Source organism: Saimiri boliviensis, chromosome 1 (assembly GCF_048565385.1).
Source record: "Saimiri boliviensis isolate mSaiBol1 chromosome 1, mSaiBol1.pri, whole genome shotgun sequence".
NCBI classification, from domain to species: Eukaryota; Metazoa; Chordata; class Mammalia; order Primates; family Cebidae; genus Saimiri; species Saimiri boliviensis.
This window is the reverse complement of record NC_133449.1, coordinates 158,214,241-158,228,776: the sequence shown is the minus strand read 5'-3', so window position 1 is coordinate 158,228,776 and position 14,536 is coordinate 158,214,241. Positions and strand designations below refer to the sequence as shown.

Here is a 14,536-nt window from a genome sequence, read left to right as displayed (position 1 = left end):
ACATTGTCTTGCTTAAGGTCCTGTTTTGACCACTGTTCCTAGAGCATTTTGTGTTTCTCATAGTTCATAACTTGACCCCTTCAATCTAGAATTAGAATTACATTACTGTTTTACTGCTTTACTAAACTGTAAGCTCCTAGAAGACAAGGACTGGGGAAGTTAATCTCTGTATTCTACCAGAAGGTATAGTGACTCATAACTAGAATCTTTACATGATAATTTACTGAGTTGGAAAACTTAGTAATTTGTTTTCATTCCCAAGGGAGGCATGTTTGGAGATAGACCTTGAATTTAATCAATATAAGGCACTATGCAGTGGAGGAAATTGTTGGGAAATTTGGGGGGATGGATATAGAAGGGGGAGGAAGTCACTGGCCATTTTGAGGTGCTTTCATTGTTGGTCTGGGTAACTAGTCATTTCTTCCTGATTGTGCCTAGTATATCCCAGGCAGTTTGTTTCTTTGCAGAAGGATTTTATATGAAATTTTCATTTCTTTGCAAAAACTTGTCCCTTTTTTCAGTTCATGAAATCATCCATGCTAAAGTCTGAGTCATCTGCTTCCACTTTTGTTATTCCCCACATCCAGTCTTCAGCTAAGTCCTGTCGGTTCTACCTCAAGTCTTTCATGTCTTTCTTCCTCACCCATGTAATTTCAGTAGCCTCTCAGCTTCACTTAACCTCTTCTTACTCCAGCCTACTTTATACACAATGTTAGATTCATCTTACTGAAACATAGCTCTGACCATGTATCCCATGTATGTGTTCTCTCTCCACTATTAGACTGTAAGCTCCTTATGGGCAGGATCTGTGTCTGAGTCATCTTTGTATCTTGCCTAGTACCTACCAATAAATACTTCCTGAATGAACAAATGAATTTTCGTTTCTCGACATAAAGCCTTGTCTAAAGTGAGATATTTTCCAGGTTATTCCTAGGTTTCTCTCTGGGGTAATTGGAAGTTCTTGCATATGAAGTTGGTTAAATAGTAATAATTAAGAGTTAACCACAGAAAATTTCAGAAAACTTTAATTTTTTTCCATTGGAATCAGCATGGATATGTGTATATGGATGGTTCAATAAATATACTTTTATATACATGTTTCACAGAAATTTTACATTCCATCTTCTAACTGCAGAAATAGATTTTTTTTACAAGCCAAAAAATAACTGCCATCATTTTTATGACGTCATGCAAAATAAAGGGGGAAGAATAAGGGGCAAAGGGAGTTAGTTGTTCAAGGTTGAGTGTCCAGTAAGAAGTAAAAATGTTACATTAAGGAAGCGATTGCTTAACACGCTGCTTGAGGTGGTAGCCAAACAAATCCTTAACTGCAGCATTAAGGCCATACCAAGTTTATACATATATACAAAGAAATTTCCATATGAAAGGCATACTATCACATTTTCTTCTTCATAAGGATATGGAACTTTGTAATTCTGACCTAGTTTTCCAGGCCAATTAATTAAAACGTCCCAGGCTACTTTTTAGAAATCTCTTCTACTTTGGCTAGGTATCAGAGTCGCTGCTATGTGGGCTTGTGACTTCTGGTCTGACATGAAAGCATGAATCATCTTGAACCTCTTGCATCATAGCACTATGTTGCTTAGCTAATTCACACTGGCCAGCTAAGCAAGTAGAATTGTAACTTGTGGTTGCCTTACATGTAACAGACTCCATAGTCATGTTGGCATTGTGACCTGAAGAATTACACGGTGCCCTTCTTAGATTCTTTGGGGTTAAGGTAACTTCTTAAATAATGTACTAATGAACAAAAGTGTTTCAGGAAACATGCCCTAGCTCTTAGATGTTTGTATCTAACTTTTACCCTTTGTGTGTTGTGATGCATTTAAGTTGGTAGCTACATTTTTAGAATAAAGGAAATGTAAAACCATTTGCAGAATAATAACCTGGGATTTACTCTTCTGTGTAAACATCAAACCAGGGAACTTTTAAGACATAGGGTACATCTTTTGTGCAAATATCTAAGCGGGCAAAATGGGGAAAACATGAAGGGCAAGTCCTTTGGGGATGACTTCCAATTAATGCAGAAGTCATTTGCTTTGGCAAGGTTGGGTGGGACTCGGAGATTTCACACTCTTGTCCTGTTGGCAGAAACTAGCCCATCTTAAGTTAGTGCATCCTGAGTCAAAATGAAAGATTGCTAAATTTAACAGTGTACAAATAAAATAACTCCTTCCCCCAGTGACTGCATTTACTTTGTAATCTTAAACTCATTTTGGAATGTTTTAAATTAAATGCAACTTTGTCATTAATGTTGTCTTAGCAATGAATTGGTATATTCTTTGTTGTTCTGTTCATCGCCAGTTTTCAAATGTGGCTCCAGTGTGTTTACAACTTTGGCTTCAAGGTAATTCAATCTCCTATAGTTTCCCTAGGCCAGTCAAGTTTGAGAATGAGGTCTCCATAAATGGCCCATCCTAGGAGAGAGGACCAAGTGATTTGTGGTTTGGAAGCACTGTGGTATGTTTGAACACTTGCGAAGTTAACAGTCACTGAGTATTCTAATCATGCACCAACCACTCTTCGCCCTAAATGCTCTACAAGTTATTGCAGTAATTTGCATCACCTCTAGATAGGGTGATTTTTAGTCAAGTCTACTGTGATGCTGATCTAAACAATGAGACTGGAATCTCCTATGGCAGACTTGGAATATCAAAAGGGCTTGAAAGTATTAGGGTTTTTGTCTTGGTCACTTTGTGGTTTCAGTTTGTCCATTTCAAGTCCAAAACAGCTGAGGACATGTTTCATCTAGTTCGTCAGACATACTTGGAGGCCACTGAGGTCTCTGCTATGTTTGTTTTGAAAGCAGAACTCAAGCTGTTTAGGTTTTTTTCTTTTTTCTTTTGAGAACATTGCAGTAAGCTTTTGTCTAATATACACAAGAATCACATTGAGTAGGTATTTTATCTATGTCCATTCAATATACTAAGCAGGTGGGACCTCTTTAGGATTTAATTTACCTATATCATTTTAACTGTTAATGTTGAAGATATAATGGCTTAAGTATTGGAAGATTGAACCATTAAAATATGAATAGTATGAATTTAAAACGCTGTAAAGTACCCTATGGGAACTCAATTGTTTAGCCTTTTCTATACCATTCAGGCTAAATTGACATGTTGAGCATGGTATGCTTTTAGATGAGGTAGAAATATATCTAATATGGAAAAAGTTGGGTTTAGCAAACTGCTTACTTGATATGTAAACACCAATTTTAAAAAAGATTTGAGGCAATCTTTAATTTACTATGGTAGGTTATACTAACTTTTCCTTTCCAGTGTGTGTTCAAAAGATTTACTTAAGAAATGTAACCTTTTGTGAAAGAAACTATTCCTTTTTCATACTTGGACTAGCAATGACTTAATACCAGTCAGTTACATTGTTGTTGTTGTTGTTTTTTAAATAAGATGGGGTTTCAACATGTTGGTCAGGCTGGTCTTGAACTTCCAACCTCAGGTGATCCACCTTCCTTGGCCTCCAAAGTGCTTCGATTACAGGTGTGAGCTGCCACGCCCTTTTTTTTAAAAAAAAAGTTTTTTTTTTTTTTTTTTTTTTTTACATGTTTGTCTTTATTTTTTCTACTCATATTTGGCCTCCCCCCCCACACCCCGCCTTTTTTCTTTATGGACCTGATTTTTGTGCTTTGAATAGAGACACTGTTGGGAGAAGTAATTTCAGATGCAGTTGAGGGTGTAAAAAAGGATGTGTTAGACTGTATGTTTACCTCAGGTCTGTTAGTATTTCAGTTAGATCAATAAAAGGAAATATTTTGAGCAAAAGTTCTTTAGAAATACCTTCATTGTACTAAGTATTACCTTGGTAAACAACTCAGTAAAAACTTTTTCAGAATCCGTGTAGAATACTGAGCTCATAGTAGAACCATAACTTTACCACACCTATCTCCTTCCTAATGGCTGGCCACCTAGGACAAACTAAATGCCTAGTACTTACTAGTTCACATTGATACTCTTGAAGATGTGAATTTCTGGTGGGTACTCTACTTCTGAGACAAAAGTTACGTTCTCTCAAAATAAGTACAGGAAAATCTGAGCAGGCTGAAGGTGTTGGCTAATGGAAAGAAGGTATAAAGTTGCTGTTGATGAGGGAGCACCCTTGGTCTGCCTTTGAGAACTGCTGCACTTCATGAGTCCTGACCCTTTATCCTCTATTTTAAGCTTTCGATGGAATCTAAATCTATTTTTGCAAACATGTCTTCCATTCACTACACTTTATCCAAGTGGATAATCACCTTGCATGTGCTGCCTATTTTTTAGCCTCCATATTTTTGCTCATACTGTTCCTTCTGCCTGGAATCTTGTCCCCATCTGTCAAAATCTCATCTATTCATTACTGCTTACATTCCACAATTTAATTTCTACCCTCTATATGGCACCTTCCTCCTGTTACATACTACATCACACTTCAGTAATGATATTGGTGCTTCTATTATCCCCTCCTATGTTGTAGGAAAAGGGGTTGTGTTTTTTTCTGATGCCCTGCTTTCATGGTATACCAATTTGCCATAATAGATTTAACATATAGCGAGTGGAAAGGCAGGTATAGGAAAATTTAGAATCTGAATAGAAAACTGGAGTTAATATAGGTATGCATATGATGCTTTATATAATAAAATATATTCTAGTTCTTCCTGAGCGCATTTTAAACTTTGAAAGAAGACCAAAATGCTTTCTCCAGACTAAGGAAACATTAAGAAATCATCCCAAAACATGTACATAGCAGTTACCTGGAGACCCACTAAACCAGACTTCAGTCATTAAATAGGGACCAGAGTGGCACTTTTCTGAACAACATCCAGAGCTGAGCAGAAGGGATGCTGTGCTGGCCCTTTGAGCAGTAGCTAAGACATTCCTGGCATGACTGCTGTAGCTCATGGTCCTGTCATGCCAAAGACCAACTGAAGAGACATGTGAGGCCAAGTGGGTTCTATGAAGCACAGTCGTGGAGGCCTTGTCCCATAAACTCATCTGGCTAGTTTGCACAGATGGTTAAGTCAGGAATAAAAGGACTTCAAGACAAGCAGGAGCATCTGCTTTTTTGGAGAGGGGACAGCTGTGTTGACACATTTCCTTTGTAATTTCATTTTCCTACTTCATGTCCAGAGCTTGGGTGGGAGTAAGGAACCGTTAGAAACTCTGATAAATCCAACTGCTATGGAAAAGAACCTTTTGTTTAGAATCTGAGCTCAAATGTCCCATCCTCCCAGACCTTGAATTGATTGTCTCTTGGATTCTGCTGAATCAAAGCATATATAATATCCCTGTTGATAAAGACAGTGTTTTCTGAATATAAGAAGTGTTGAAGCCATAGGAGTGTGGAAGCATTTCAGAAACATTTCCAGCGTGAGGTCTTGTTTGAGGGTGAATATGGAGAGAGCTGGCCCAACTCCAGCCACATCTCCTATAAAATTGTTTCTTTTTATTGTAGTCAGTTAGTGGTATGATTTAGATAAACCCTCTGGTGGTGTGGAATGGTCCCATGTTTTCTGCTGTAGCTGTACCTGGAATAACAGGGACACACCAGGGAAAACATTGTTAATTCTTACTGGAAGTTTCTCATTATGACTAAACTGGGAGTGGAGGAGGGGGAAGCAGGGAGGAGTCATTACAGTTATTTCTCTTAAGGATATTTCACAAGTTCTGCTCTGATGCATTTCCGATTCTTGCAGAGGCTTTGGTAGAGTTCAGACAACTGCCATGAGAAATGGGTCACAGCCTTCATAGGATACACATGCGAAAACACCAGTGTGGAATGTCGTCCTGATGTGTGATGGGATTCTCAGGTGAGAAGCTAGTCTTAGAGGCAAGTCCCTTGGTGCTGTGAAATACCTTGACTTTCAAGGAAAACGATTAAGATAATCTCCTCAAGGGCCAAGACTCACCCTCCTCTTTTTAAATGTCTCCCTGCCTACTCACCAGAAGGCCTGGGATAGGGTGCTAAGACTGATACTAAAATGGAGAAACAGTGACCTTTAACAGCATACTATAGAGCTTTTTTTCTTCAACCCATCGAAATACTCAGTTTGGCTTGTAAGAATCTCCTGCAACTCCCTCTTTTTACAGGAGAGTAAATAGGCCAAGAAAGTGAAACAGCTTATCTATATTCCTATGATGAACCTGAGATGATACCAGAAGAAGGACTCACCTCTCTGACCTGTCTACTTCAGGTAGTAGATGTGTTTAAATAGGTTACTGGGTTTCTGGAGTTGCATAAGGAAACAGTTGAGTCTGAAGAAGAGGACAAAAGGCAATGCAGGGAATTGCGGAGCCAGGTGGAAGTGGCAATGGGAGACCTATTATGATTAGAATGTGTATGCTGCCCGCAGTCGTCTTTTTTCCCCAGGTTAGTTAGCTGGTACTGCGTTGTAACTGGTTAATGGCCTTACGTAGGATATAATTTTCATTACTGAGCTCTCTAAAGAGTGTGTTTTTGGTTTGCTTCTCTACGTTTTGACTTCTTGACCCAGCGTTCCAGTGGAAACTTTGCAGAACAATGAAATTTCAAAATGCATGGGCAAGAGAATGAACAGAAATTGCAGCCTTAAAGCAAATAAGACAGGAGCTGCTATGTCCATTCTAGTCTTCCCCTACTTAACTTGGAAATAAATCAGCATTTTCTGACAGTTTGGTTTCACAAAATAAGATGGACAAACTGATGAAACAGGAGATGCTGACAGAAGAGAGGCAATGGGAGGAGTAGGGGGAGAGCAAAGAAAGGTCTGTTAGCTGAAGGAGCCTTAATGATATTAAAATGATTGGGCAGTTTCTACTTTGGAACTCATTTTGTTGTTCTAACGAATGACAAAGCACCTTAATTATTGCTTTAAATAACCACATAGCTCCATCGAAACAGCATGAAATAGTACTCCACGTATCAGCAAACCTATCTATTGCCATTGCTATCGCTACAGCTTGAGAAATCCTTAGGAAACAGCAGGATGATAATTGGGAGAGGCATCCTCTAGTATGGGCCCTTGTGAATCTAAGTTACTTAGGCTTGGGCAAGATGTTTGTAGAATACCCTGGTTTTTGACATGCCTTTTGGGATTCTTAGCTAAGACAATCAGAAAAGTCATTGCTTTCATTCTTATTTCAGGAATTTTTTTTTAAGTTATTTATTTCTACAGGGATTTCGACTTATCCAAGGATGTTCTCCCTCTGCATTGGGATTTCAGGGTACCATGACTCCAAAGCCTTGCCAACATACATGATTTCCCTTACACTGATACAAGTAGTTCTCAAAGCAAGCCAACTCAATTAAGCCATATTTCTTCTGTTCCTTCCTTTGGTCAGGATTAGTACTTGTCTCTGACTTCATAAAACTGCAGGAAAATAGGAAGGTGCAGGGCGTGGTGGCTCGCGCCTGTAATCCCAGCACTTTGGGAGGCCAAGGGGGGGGATCACGAGGTCAAGAGATCGAGACCATCCTGGTCAACATGGTGAAACCCCGTCTCTACTAAAAATACAAAACATTAGCTGGGCATGGTGGTGCGTGCCTGTAATCCCAGCTACTCGGGAGGCTGAGGCAGGAGAATTGCTTGAACCCAGGAGGTGGAGGTTGCGGTGAGCCGAGATCATGCCATTGCACTCCAGCCTGGGTAACAAGAGCAAAACTCCATCTCAAAAAAAAAAAAAAAAAAAGAAGGTTTTGTTTTGAGACAGAATCTTTTGTCACTCCAGCTGGAGTGCAATGGTGTGATCTTGGCTCACGGCAACCTCCACTTGCTGGGTTCAAGCGATTCTCCTGCTTCAGCCGCCTGAGTAGCTGGGATTACAGGCACCCGCCACTATGCCCGACTAATTTTTGTATTTTTAGTAGAGACAAGGTTTTATCATGTTGGCCAGGATAGTCTTGAACTCCTGACCTCAAGTGATCTGCCCACCTCGGCTTCCCAAAGTGTTGGGATTATAGGCGTGAGCCATCTTGCCTGGCCAAGGAAGGTTCTTAATTTAAATTTCTGGAGTTGATTTCTGACAGAAATAGTTCAGTGGTGGAAAAGAATCTAAATTATATTTTCAAAACACCCTCTCTGCTTGCCTGTTTAGAGAATTTTTGGTTTGGTTGGTTCAAGAAGAAATGATGCCAAAAATCAAGGGTAGAGGTCCATTCACTCTTTATCAACATACCCTACCAGCCCCTCAGAGTGCAAGCCACCCAGCCAATCCAGGAAACATAGCCCACAGAGAATATCTTGCCTGCTATTTCAGAGTGGGTATGGAGGGTGGGTAGAATGCACAAAAGTTGCTCACTGAATAAAGAAGACAGCTTTCTAGAGTGGTATTCATGGCTCCTTAACTGGGCTTCCAACCAGACTAGGAAACAGTTACAAATCTTAAATCTTGAGCTCTGTCCTGAAGCTGATACAGGTTGTACCACCATCAAGCCCTGTGCTTGCCAGATTCTACTAGTAAGGAGGCAGTTACTACATACATAATAACTCCTTCCATTTCAGTGTGTTGCAATTAACTAAGGAATCAAATTTTCACAAGACTATTAGTGATGGTACCAGTTTAGCTGGTGCATCAGCCCACTCTGTAATCTAATCTAATGGAGACTCACAAAACATTTTTTTTTTCTTTTTTATGATGCTTATAAAGATGTATGCTTTGAAGGAAAGGAACCATCTCCCATTTATTTTTTCTCCCCAGTATGAATAAAATAGCCTATGAAAAAGGTGAGCTTTTGAGAGGAGATTCATTTCTTTCTTATTGACAGTTTAGAAGGAATAATTTGGCTCAGATGACGAACCCTTTCGTTTTAGACTCAAACTAAAAATACAGTTAAAATCAAGATATCACACACAATATATACACAGATAAATATTTTTCCCCTTTCTGTTCATGCCTGGTCTTATTAATTCCCTATGGTATTAGCTAAGAATGTTTGAAAGGACTAGAGGATGTCAAAGCTGAGCCATTTATTTGGACTGTTCTTGAAATGAATGAGATACATTATAAACTAATCAGCGAGAAACAATTTAGCAAAAATTCTGTCTGCTTAATTGGTACCTACTAGTTTGGCTCCTAGAATTAGCTCTAGTTTTGAAGGGTGAAATCACCAATCCTCTATGCCAGTGTCTAGTTCTCACACCATGTATAAATATTGCTGTGATCTAGATAAGCAAAGAGTTTGAGAACCGGTAAACCATGCATTTTACCCGAATCAGTTTTTTGGCCACTATACCACTTGGCATCTGTAATATCAAAGCACAATATCCCCTGTGCTCAAACTGAAGAGGAAATTAAGAAAGTACTGCTATGTTCATTGGAGCCACTTAAAGTAATTGGCTTAGCTTATCTGGTTTGATTTTTCTATAAAGATGAAATACACATAATTTGCTAAATCCTTGCTACATTATATGTTGATGATAATGTCTTTTCCTTGAATATGCTTCCATTCCTAATTCATGATGACATTCTTGACTTTGTAATGATTGATGTCCCTTCGTCGCCACCATTCACCAAGTGTGGGGCAAAGAAAAAAGAAATCTGCAAATTTTCCAAAGAAAGGCAACAACGTGTGGGTTCATGTGTTCGTGCGTACATATCCACACATCCACCTTGGAGGGTTTAGAAATCAAAGAGACATTAAATTTTTGGTTGTGTGAATTTCCGGTGTAGACTACCTTAAACACAGAGTCATAGAGCCGCCTGACTCTGTTAAGAGGGAGTTTAGATACTGTACTACTCTTCACATTGTGTATTTAGAGAAACTAAAGCCTAGTCATGTGCCCAAGGTCACTCAGCCTATTAGCGGCAGAACTAAAATCCAGGTGGTTCTTTTCGTTGCTGTAATAACTCCTCTCATGTTGATTTTCCATAAGGGGCTCTAGTTTGAAATAGTCTGAGAGAAGATTTCAGTGACATTCTCCCTCTATGTCTCAAAGAGATGATTCAATTGTTTGTTGGCTACTGTCAACCTGGCAGCTCCCACAAGCTGAATATGGTGGCAGAAGTTCAAGGACCCAGCAGAGGTTGGGCAAATGGCCCAGTGATTTCTCACTCTCAGAGGGATTCCAGACACTGCACATAAGGAGGCTGGTTTGGAATCTGCAGATTTATCCATTTGAGTGGAGGCAGAATGTCTTAGAACAATGGCATTGTCTTTAGTTTCTGCTGGAGGTCTAGCACGATTGTTGCCTGATTCACCAAGACTTTAGGCATCCTGAATTTAGTCCAGTAATGAGTAAAATAGGAAGGAGGGCTTCTTTAATTTTTCTAAATTAAAAATGATTTTCCCTCAATAAAGTGAATACAGTGCTAGTGAAAGGGCCTCTCCAAAGACTCGTGCACCACTTCAGAATATAATGCTAATAAAAGGTGCCGACAGCAGCTCAAAGGCTGATGATCTCATCTTGAACTGTAGTCATTCAAGTCCCTCTTTTTAACTTTTCTCCTTTGGACACATGTTTGTGATGAGGGAAAGGATGGTCTTAGATGAGAGACTCCTACACATTTGGCTCCCATCTCCCAAGATTTCTTAGAAAAAAGGATTGCAGGTTCTATCCCATATTGTTCAAAGCTGTAATCCAGTTTAGCTTTTTGGGTCTACACAGGCTAAAAGACGGGAAGGCAATAACTTATTTTCCTTGGCCTGGAATTAAACACCTTTACCCATTCAAGCCTCAAAGCCAAATCCTTTTTTTGGCTGCATAGTGCATTTTCTTTATGTAAATATATCTAGAATCTTTGTCTTGACCTGGTATTTCAGGCCTGTATTAGTTATTGTGCTGTTGGAATGGGAGAAAATCCCCTAGGGGAAGGTGCTTTAGGGAAAAGTTAGGCTTCCAGTGTCCCTTCTCTGCTTACCACTCCTCTCACATCCTGCCTAAAGTTGGAGATTTGTTTTAAAGACACATGCGAAACCCCAGGCCTCAGTACACACTGATTGTCAGCTGTCTCTCAACATTCTACCCACACTTTGATCCAAAGTTCAGACACTAAAGGGCAAAGAAATAAATGGAACCCCAGTACTCTGGCCATGGGCCAAAGCAGGGAAAATGCTGTAGACAGTGGTGCTATTATTTCAGGCATAGTGCTGTTGACAGTGGACAGAGGCCTGCTGCTTCCACCTTGCAGATCTCCCATTTGTGATACCTATTTCTGTCAGCAGGACTGCGCCCACCCCACCCCTCAAACTGAATTCATCTCCTGGTCCTTCTTTTTTTTCTGGAGTGCCCTAGCTGTCCCAGGACAATTCTGGCACTTCAGAATTAAAAGGATAGAGAAATATTTGTCTAACTTTCCTAAATATTAACCAAAGCACCTAAAAGGAAAAAAACAGACTTACAAAAATATAACGGGGTTATCCCCCCAAACTTTGCACATTATGATATATGATATGTCAAAATATAACATTTTCTAAACATTACCATCTCTCCCCACCCTTATACCTAATCTGCAGCAGACTCAACACTGCCCTTTCACCTCTTAAAACTTTGTAGAACCACTAGATAACAAATGTGTTTCATACCACTGACCCCACCTTCCCAAACATGCACTCGCTGGCAATTCCAAAGAGACTCTCCAAAAAAATAGACATTTGAAAAAAGTACCTGTTTACACTCAGTCTATCTGCATATTATTTTTCAAGATTATTACTTTTTTAACCATAAAAAGATTGCATATTGGCAATATAATGAGAAAACCACATTGGCCATTTTGGGATGGTGGTGGAGGGTGAGTGGGCGGTGCTGTAGCACAGAAGCAAGAGGGCTCAGAGAGGGGCAGTTGTGGTCCTCAGCCTTGAGATGTGAGGATTGAGCTGGGGTTACCTGTATTCTCAATCCCTGGCCTCTGAAAAGTTCTTCTATTTAGTCACTCCCTTCCCGTCTCTCCACTTTTCCCCATTTCCACTACCCATGCCCATACCACACAGCCCTCTGGAAGCAGAGGCAAAATGGCTTTTTGGCATGTGTCTGCCTGGGCCAGTTTGAAGACAGGTATGGCCTTTGGAGGGGTATGATATACACCAGAGCAAGCTCATTTGTGACTGTTTCCACTCTGGGAAAAATTGTCCATTACTTCTGTGACTTTAAAAATTTAAGCAGTTACTAGGCTGATAGGTTAAGAAACAAATCTTTTGTTCTTGTGATTTTGCATTAATATTAAGCATGAATATATATCATATATTACATTGCTTTCTTTCTGCTCTGGGGCAGACTGCACTCCTTCCAAACAGGAAAACTGCACAGCCTGTGAACTGAGATTTTTGAAAGCTGTTATTTCCCCATTCCCCAACCCTTCCTCCCAGCCCTCAGTTACTATATTAGAAAAGTCCCTCCTGACCCCCCACCCACAGCCCACCCGAGGTTAAATAGTGCCACATTCTAAAATTCATGCATCACTGCATTTTGCTATTGCACATATTGTAGAGAGAGTTGTGTAAGTTTGCCCCTCCCTTAGTCTTCTCCTATTCCCCTTCTCTTCCTTAGTCTCTCAGATTCCTGTGCTATTACCACGTTCCCCTCTCCCAGCCTCCCCCAACCTTCCAGACCCTTCACTGGTTGTGGACGTCCTCTCTACGGACAATCTTGTAGATGATCCAATAGAACATGTTGAAAATGAGGAAGGCCATGGGGAAGCCAATGCGGGATATTTTGTCAATCTTCTTTGCCCTCTGGATGAAGAGTTTTCGCATCTCCTCTGGGGACTTAGACGGTGCAGGAGGTGGGTTGGTGGTGTTATTGTTGTTGGCGCCCTTGACTGAAATGCCATCCTTGGCCTGCAGACATGCTGGGCCCATCCCATAGGCAGAGAAGTTAAAGCGGCCTTCTCCAGCTTCATCTTCCTGGAATAGATTCAACATGGGGCTCTACTTAAAATAAGACAGGGACTAGGCACCCTCCCTGCAAGGCACTCCCCTGAGGGCCAGGCCATGCCCATCTGGTTCTCCCTGCTTTCCAGACTACACCACTCTAGGTTTCTGGAGGCTTTTTGGCTGGCTGGGGAGTTCTGCCTTATAGAGGGGCGCCACGTGCCTGCTGAAACAGATGCAAACCAGGGGATAGCGACGTGGTTTAGAGTTTGGAGACCTGTGCTCAGTTGCTGGTTGTGTGACCGTAGGCCAGTAATTTCCTTCTGTGAGTCTCAGGAAGTTTTATTTCATTTTTTCCTCTACCTGGGGGATAAGATTCACCCCACTATTGTACTCCGCAAGTTTCTTTTGACCATTAGAGGTTATAGTTGAGAACATATTCAAGGTTGTACTGGATTTTAGTTAGAAATTCAGAGGACAATTTGGAGAGATCCCCTGCTTTGCCTCTGTTGCTTCCTGGCCCTCTTCCCCATCCCATTCCCCAGTTAATAGCTCCCAGGAATGGGTGATAAGGGGGTTGGCTATGGCTCAGGATGGAGCAGGAGCTCTGGGTCTCACTTACATTCCGCAAGCCAGGAAGCCACCGCTTCTTCTTGCCTCCATGTTCCCACATCCCTGGCAGTTGTAACTTCAGACAGACCTCTGGATTTTTACTAACTTTTTGTACAAGGCCCTTCATCATTTGCCTCCAACTTACCTTTCCAGGCTTGCCTTCTCCCCAACCAGATACTTTGCACCCCTCCAGCTTTGTTGTACATTTTGTCTTGTGTGTTCTCACGTCCCTGCCGTATGCTTACTCCCAAAATGCCTGCTGCCCTGATCCTTCTAGTTCATCCCTTTCCCAGGTCATGGTGGTCTTGCCCTGGTCTGAATCATGCAGGCATTATTGTCTGCTCTCCTCGTGTCCGGGTTTGTTATCTTTGCATGTGAGCTGAGAAGTGGAGTTGAGAGTCTACTGTTGATTCAGTGTTGGCATGGAGAAGTTTAATCAGCTTACATTGCCCACCTAGATAATGCTTTTAGGAAAGGAACACTATCTTCTGCTTGTTCCCGTGTAGGACAGGGCCACCAGAGAACAAGAAACTCGGTATAGGATCTGCTGGTGGCTCTCCCTCTCTATTGTAGGATAGGTCACCTTCTCTTTTGTTTTGTTTGTAAAGATGGGGTGTCTCGCTGTGTTGCCCAGTCTGGTCTTGAACTCCTGGCCTCAAGAGAACCTCTTCCCTTGGCTTTCCAAAGTTCTGGGATTACAGGTAAGAGCTACTGTGTCCAGCCCATCATTGCAATAGCCTCCAGTCTGCCCCCACCACCCAAACCATTTGAGTTGTTGTAACACAGTTCTTGGCCATCTTTTGCTTAGAATCTTTTAGTAGGCTGCCATTGACTAATGGTTAATTAAAATCCTTAACGTGATAAACAAGGCCTTAGAACGTGGATGCTGCCTGCTTTTCCAGCCTCATCTTATGCCATTTCTATCTGGTGGTGTATGCTTCAGTCACTGAAATATTTCCTTATATTTGAAAATGTCATGTTCCTTATTTTGAACTCTGGGCCTTTGTGCAAGTTGTTCTCCGTGCCTAGAACACAATCTCAATCCCATCTCTTGCCTTCAACTCCTCTTTCACCTAATTCTTCCTCAGAAGTCTTCTCTGAGCTCCCAAGTGTAGGCTAGCCATGCTGT

General features: G+C 41.0%; 1 protein-coding gene and 1 pseudogene across 1 annotated transcript in view; one reads left to right on the top strand and one right to left on the bottom strand.

Annotated features, from left to right (window-relative positions):
* The first annotated feature begins 968 nt into the window (after positions 1–968).
* The window catches only part of LOC101054197 (glutamine synthetase-like), a 40,097-nt pseudogene continuing 26,529 nt past the window's right edge, over positions 969–14,536 (top strand).
* Positions 12,366–14,536, bottom strand: part of GLRA1 (glycine receptor alpha 1) — a 106,512-nt gene continuing 104,341 nt past the window's right edge. Inside the window, exon 9 of the mRNA XM_003934049.3 lies at positions 12,366–12,852. Within this exon, the coding sequence (XP_003934098.2) occupies positions 12,538–12,852 (315 nt within the window). The 3' untranslated portion in view covers positions 12,366–12,537. The remainder of the gene's footprint in view (positions 12,853–14,536) is intronic.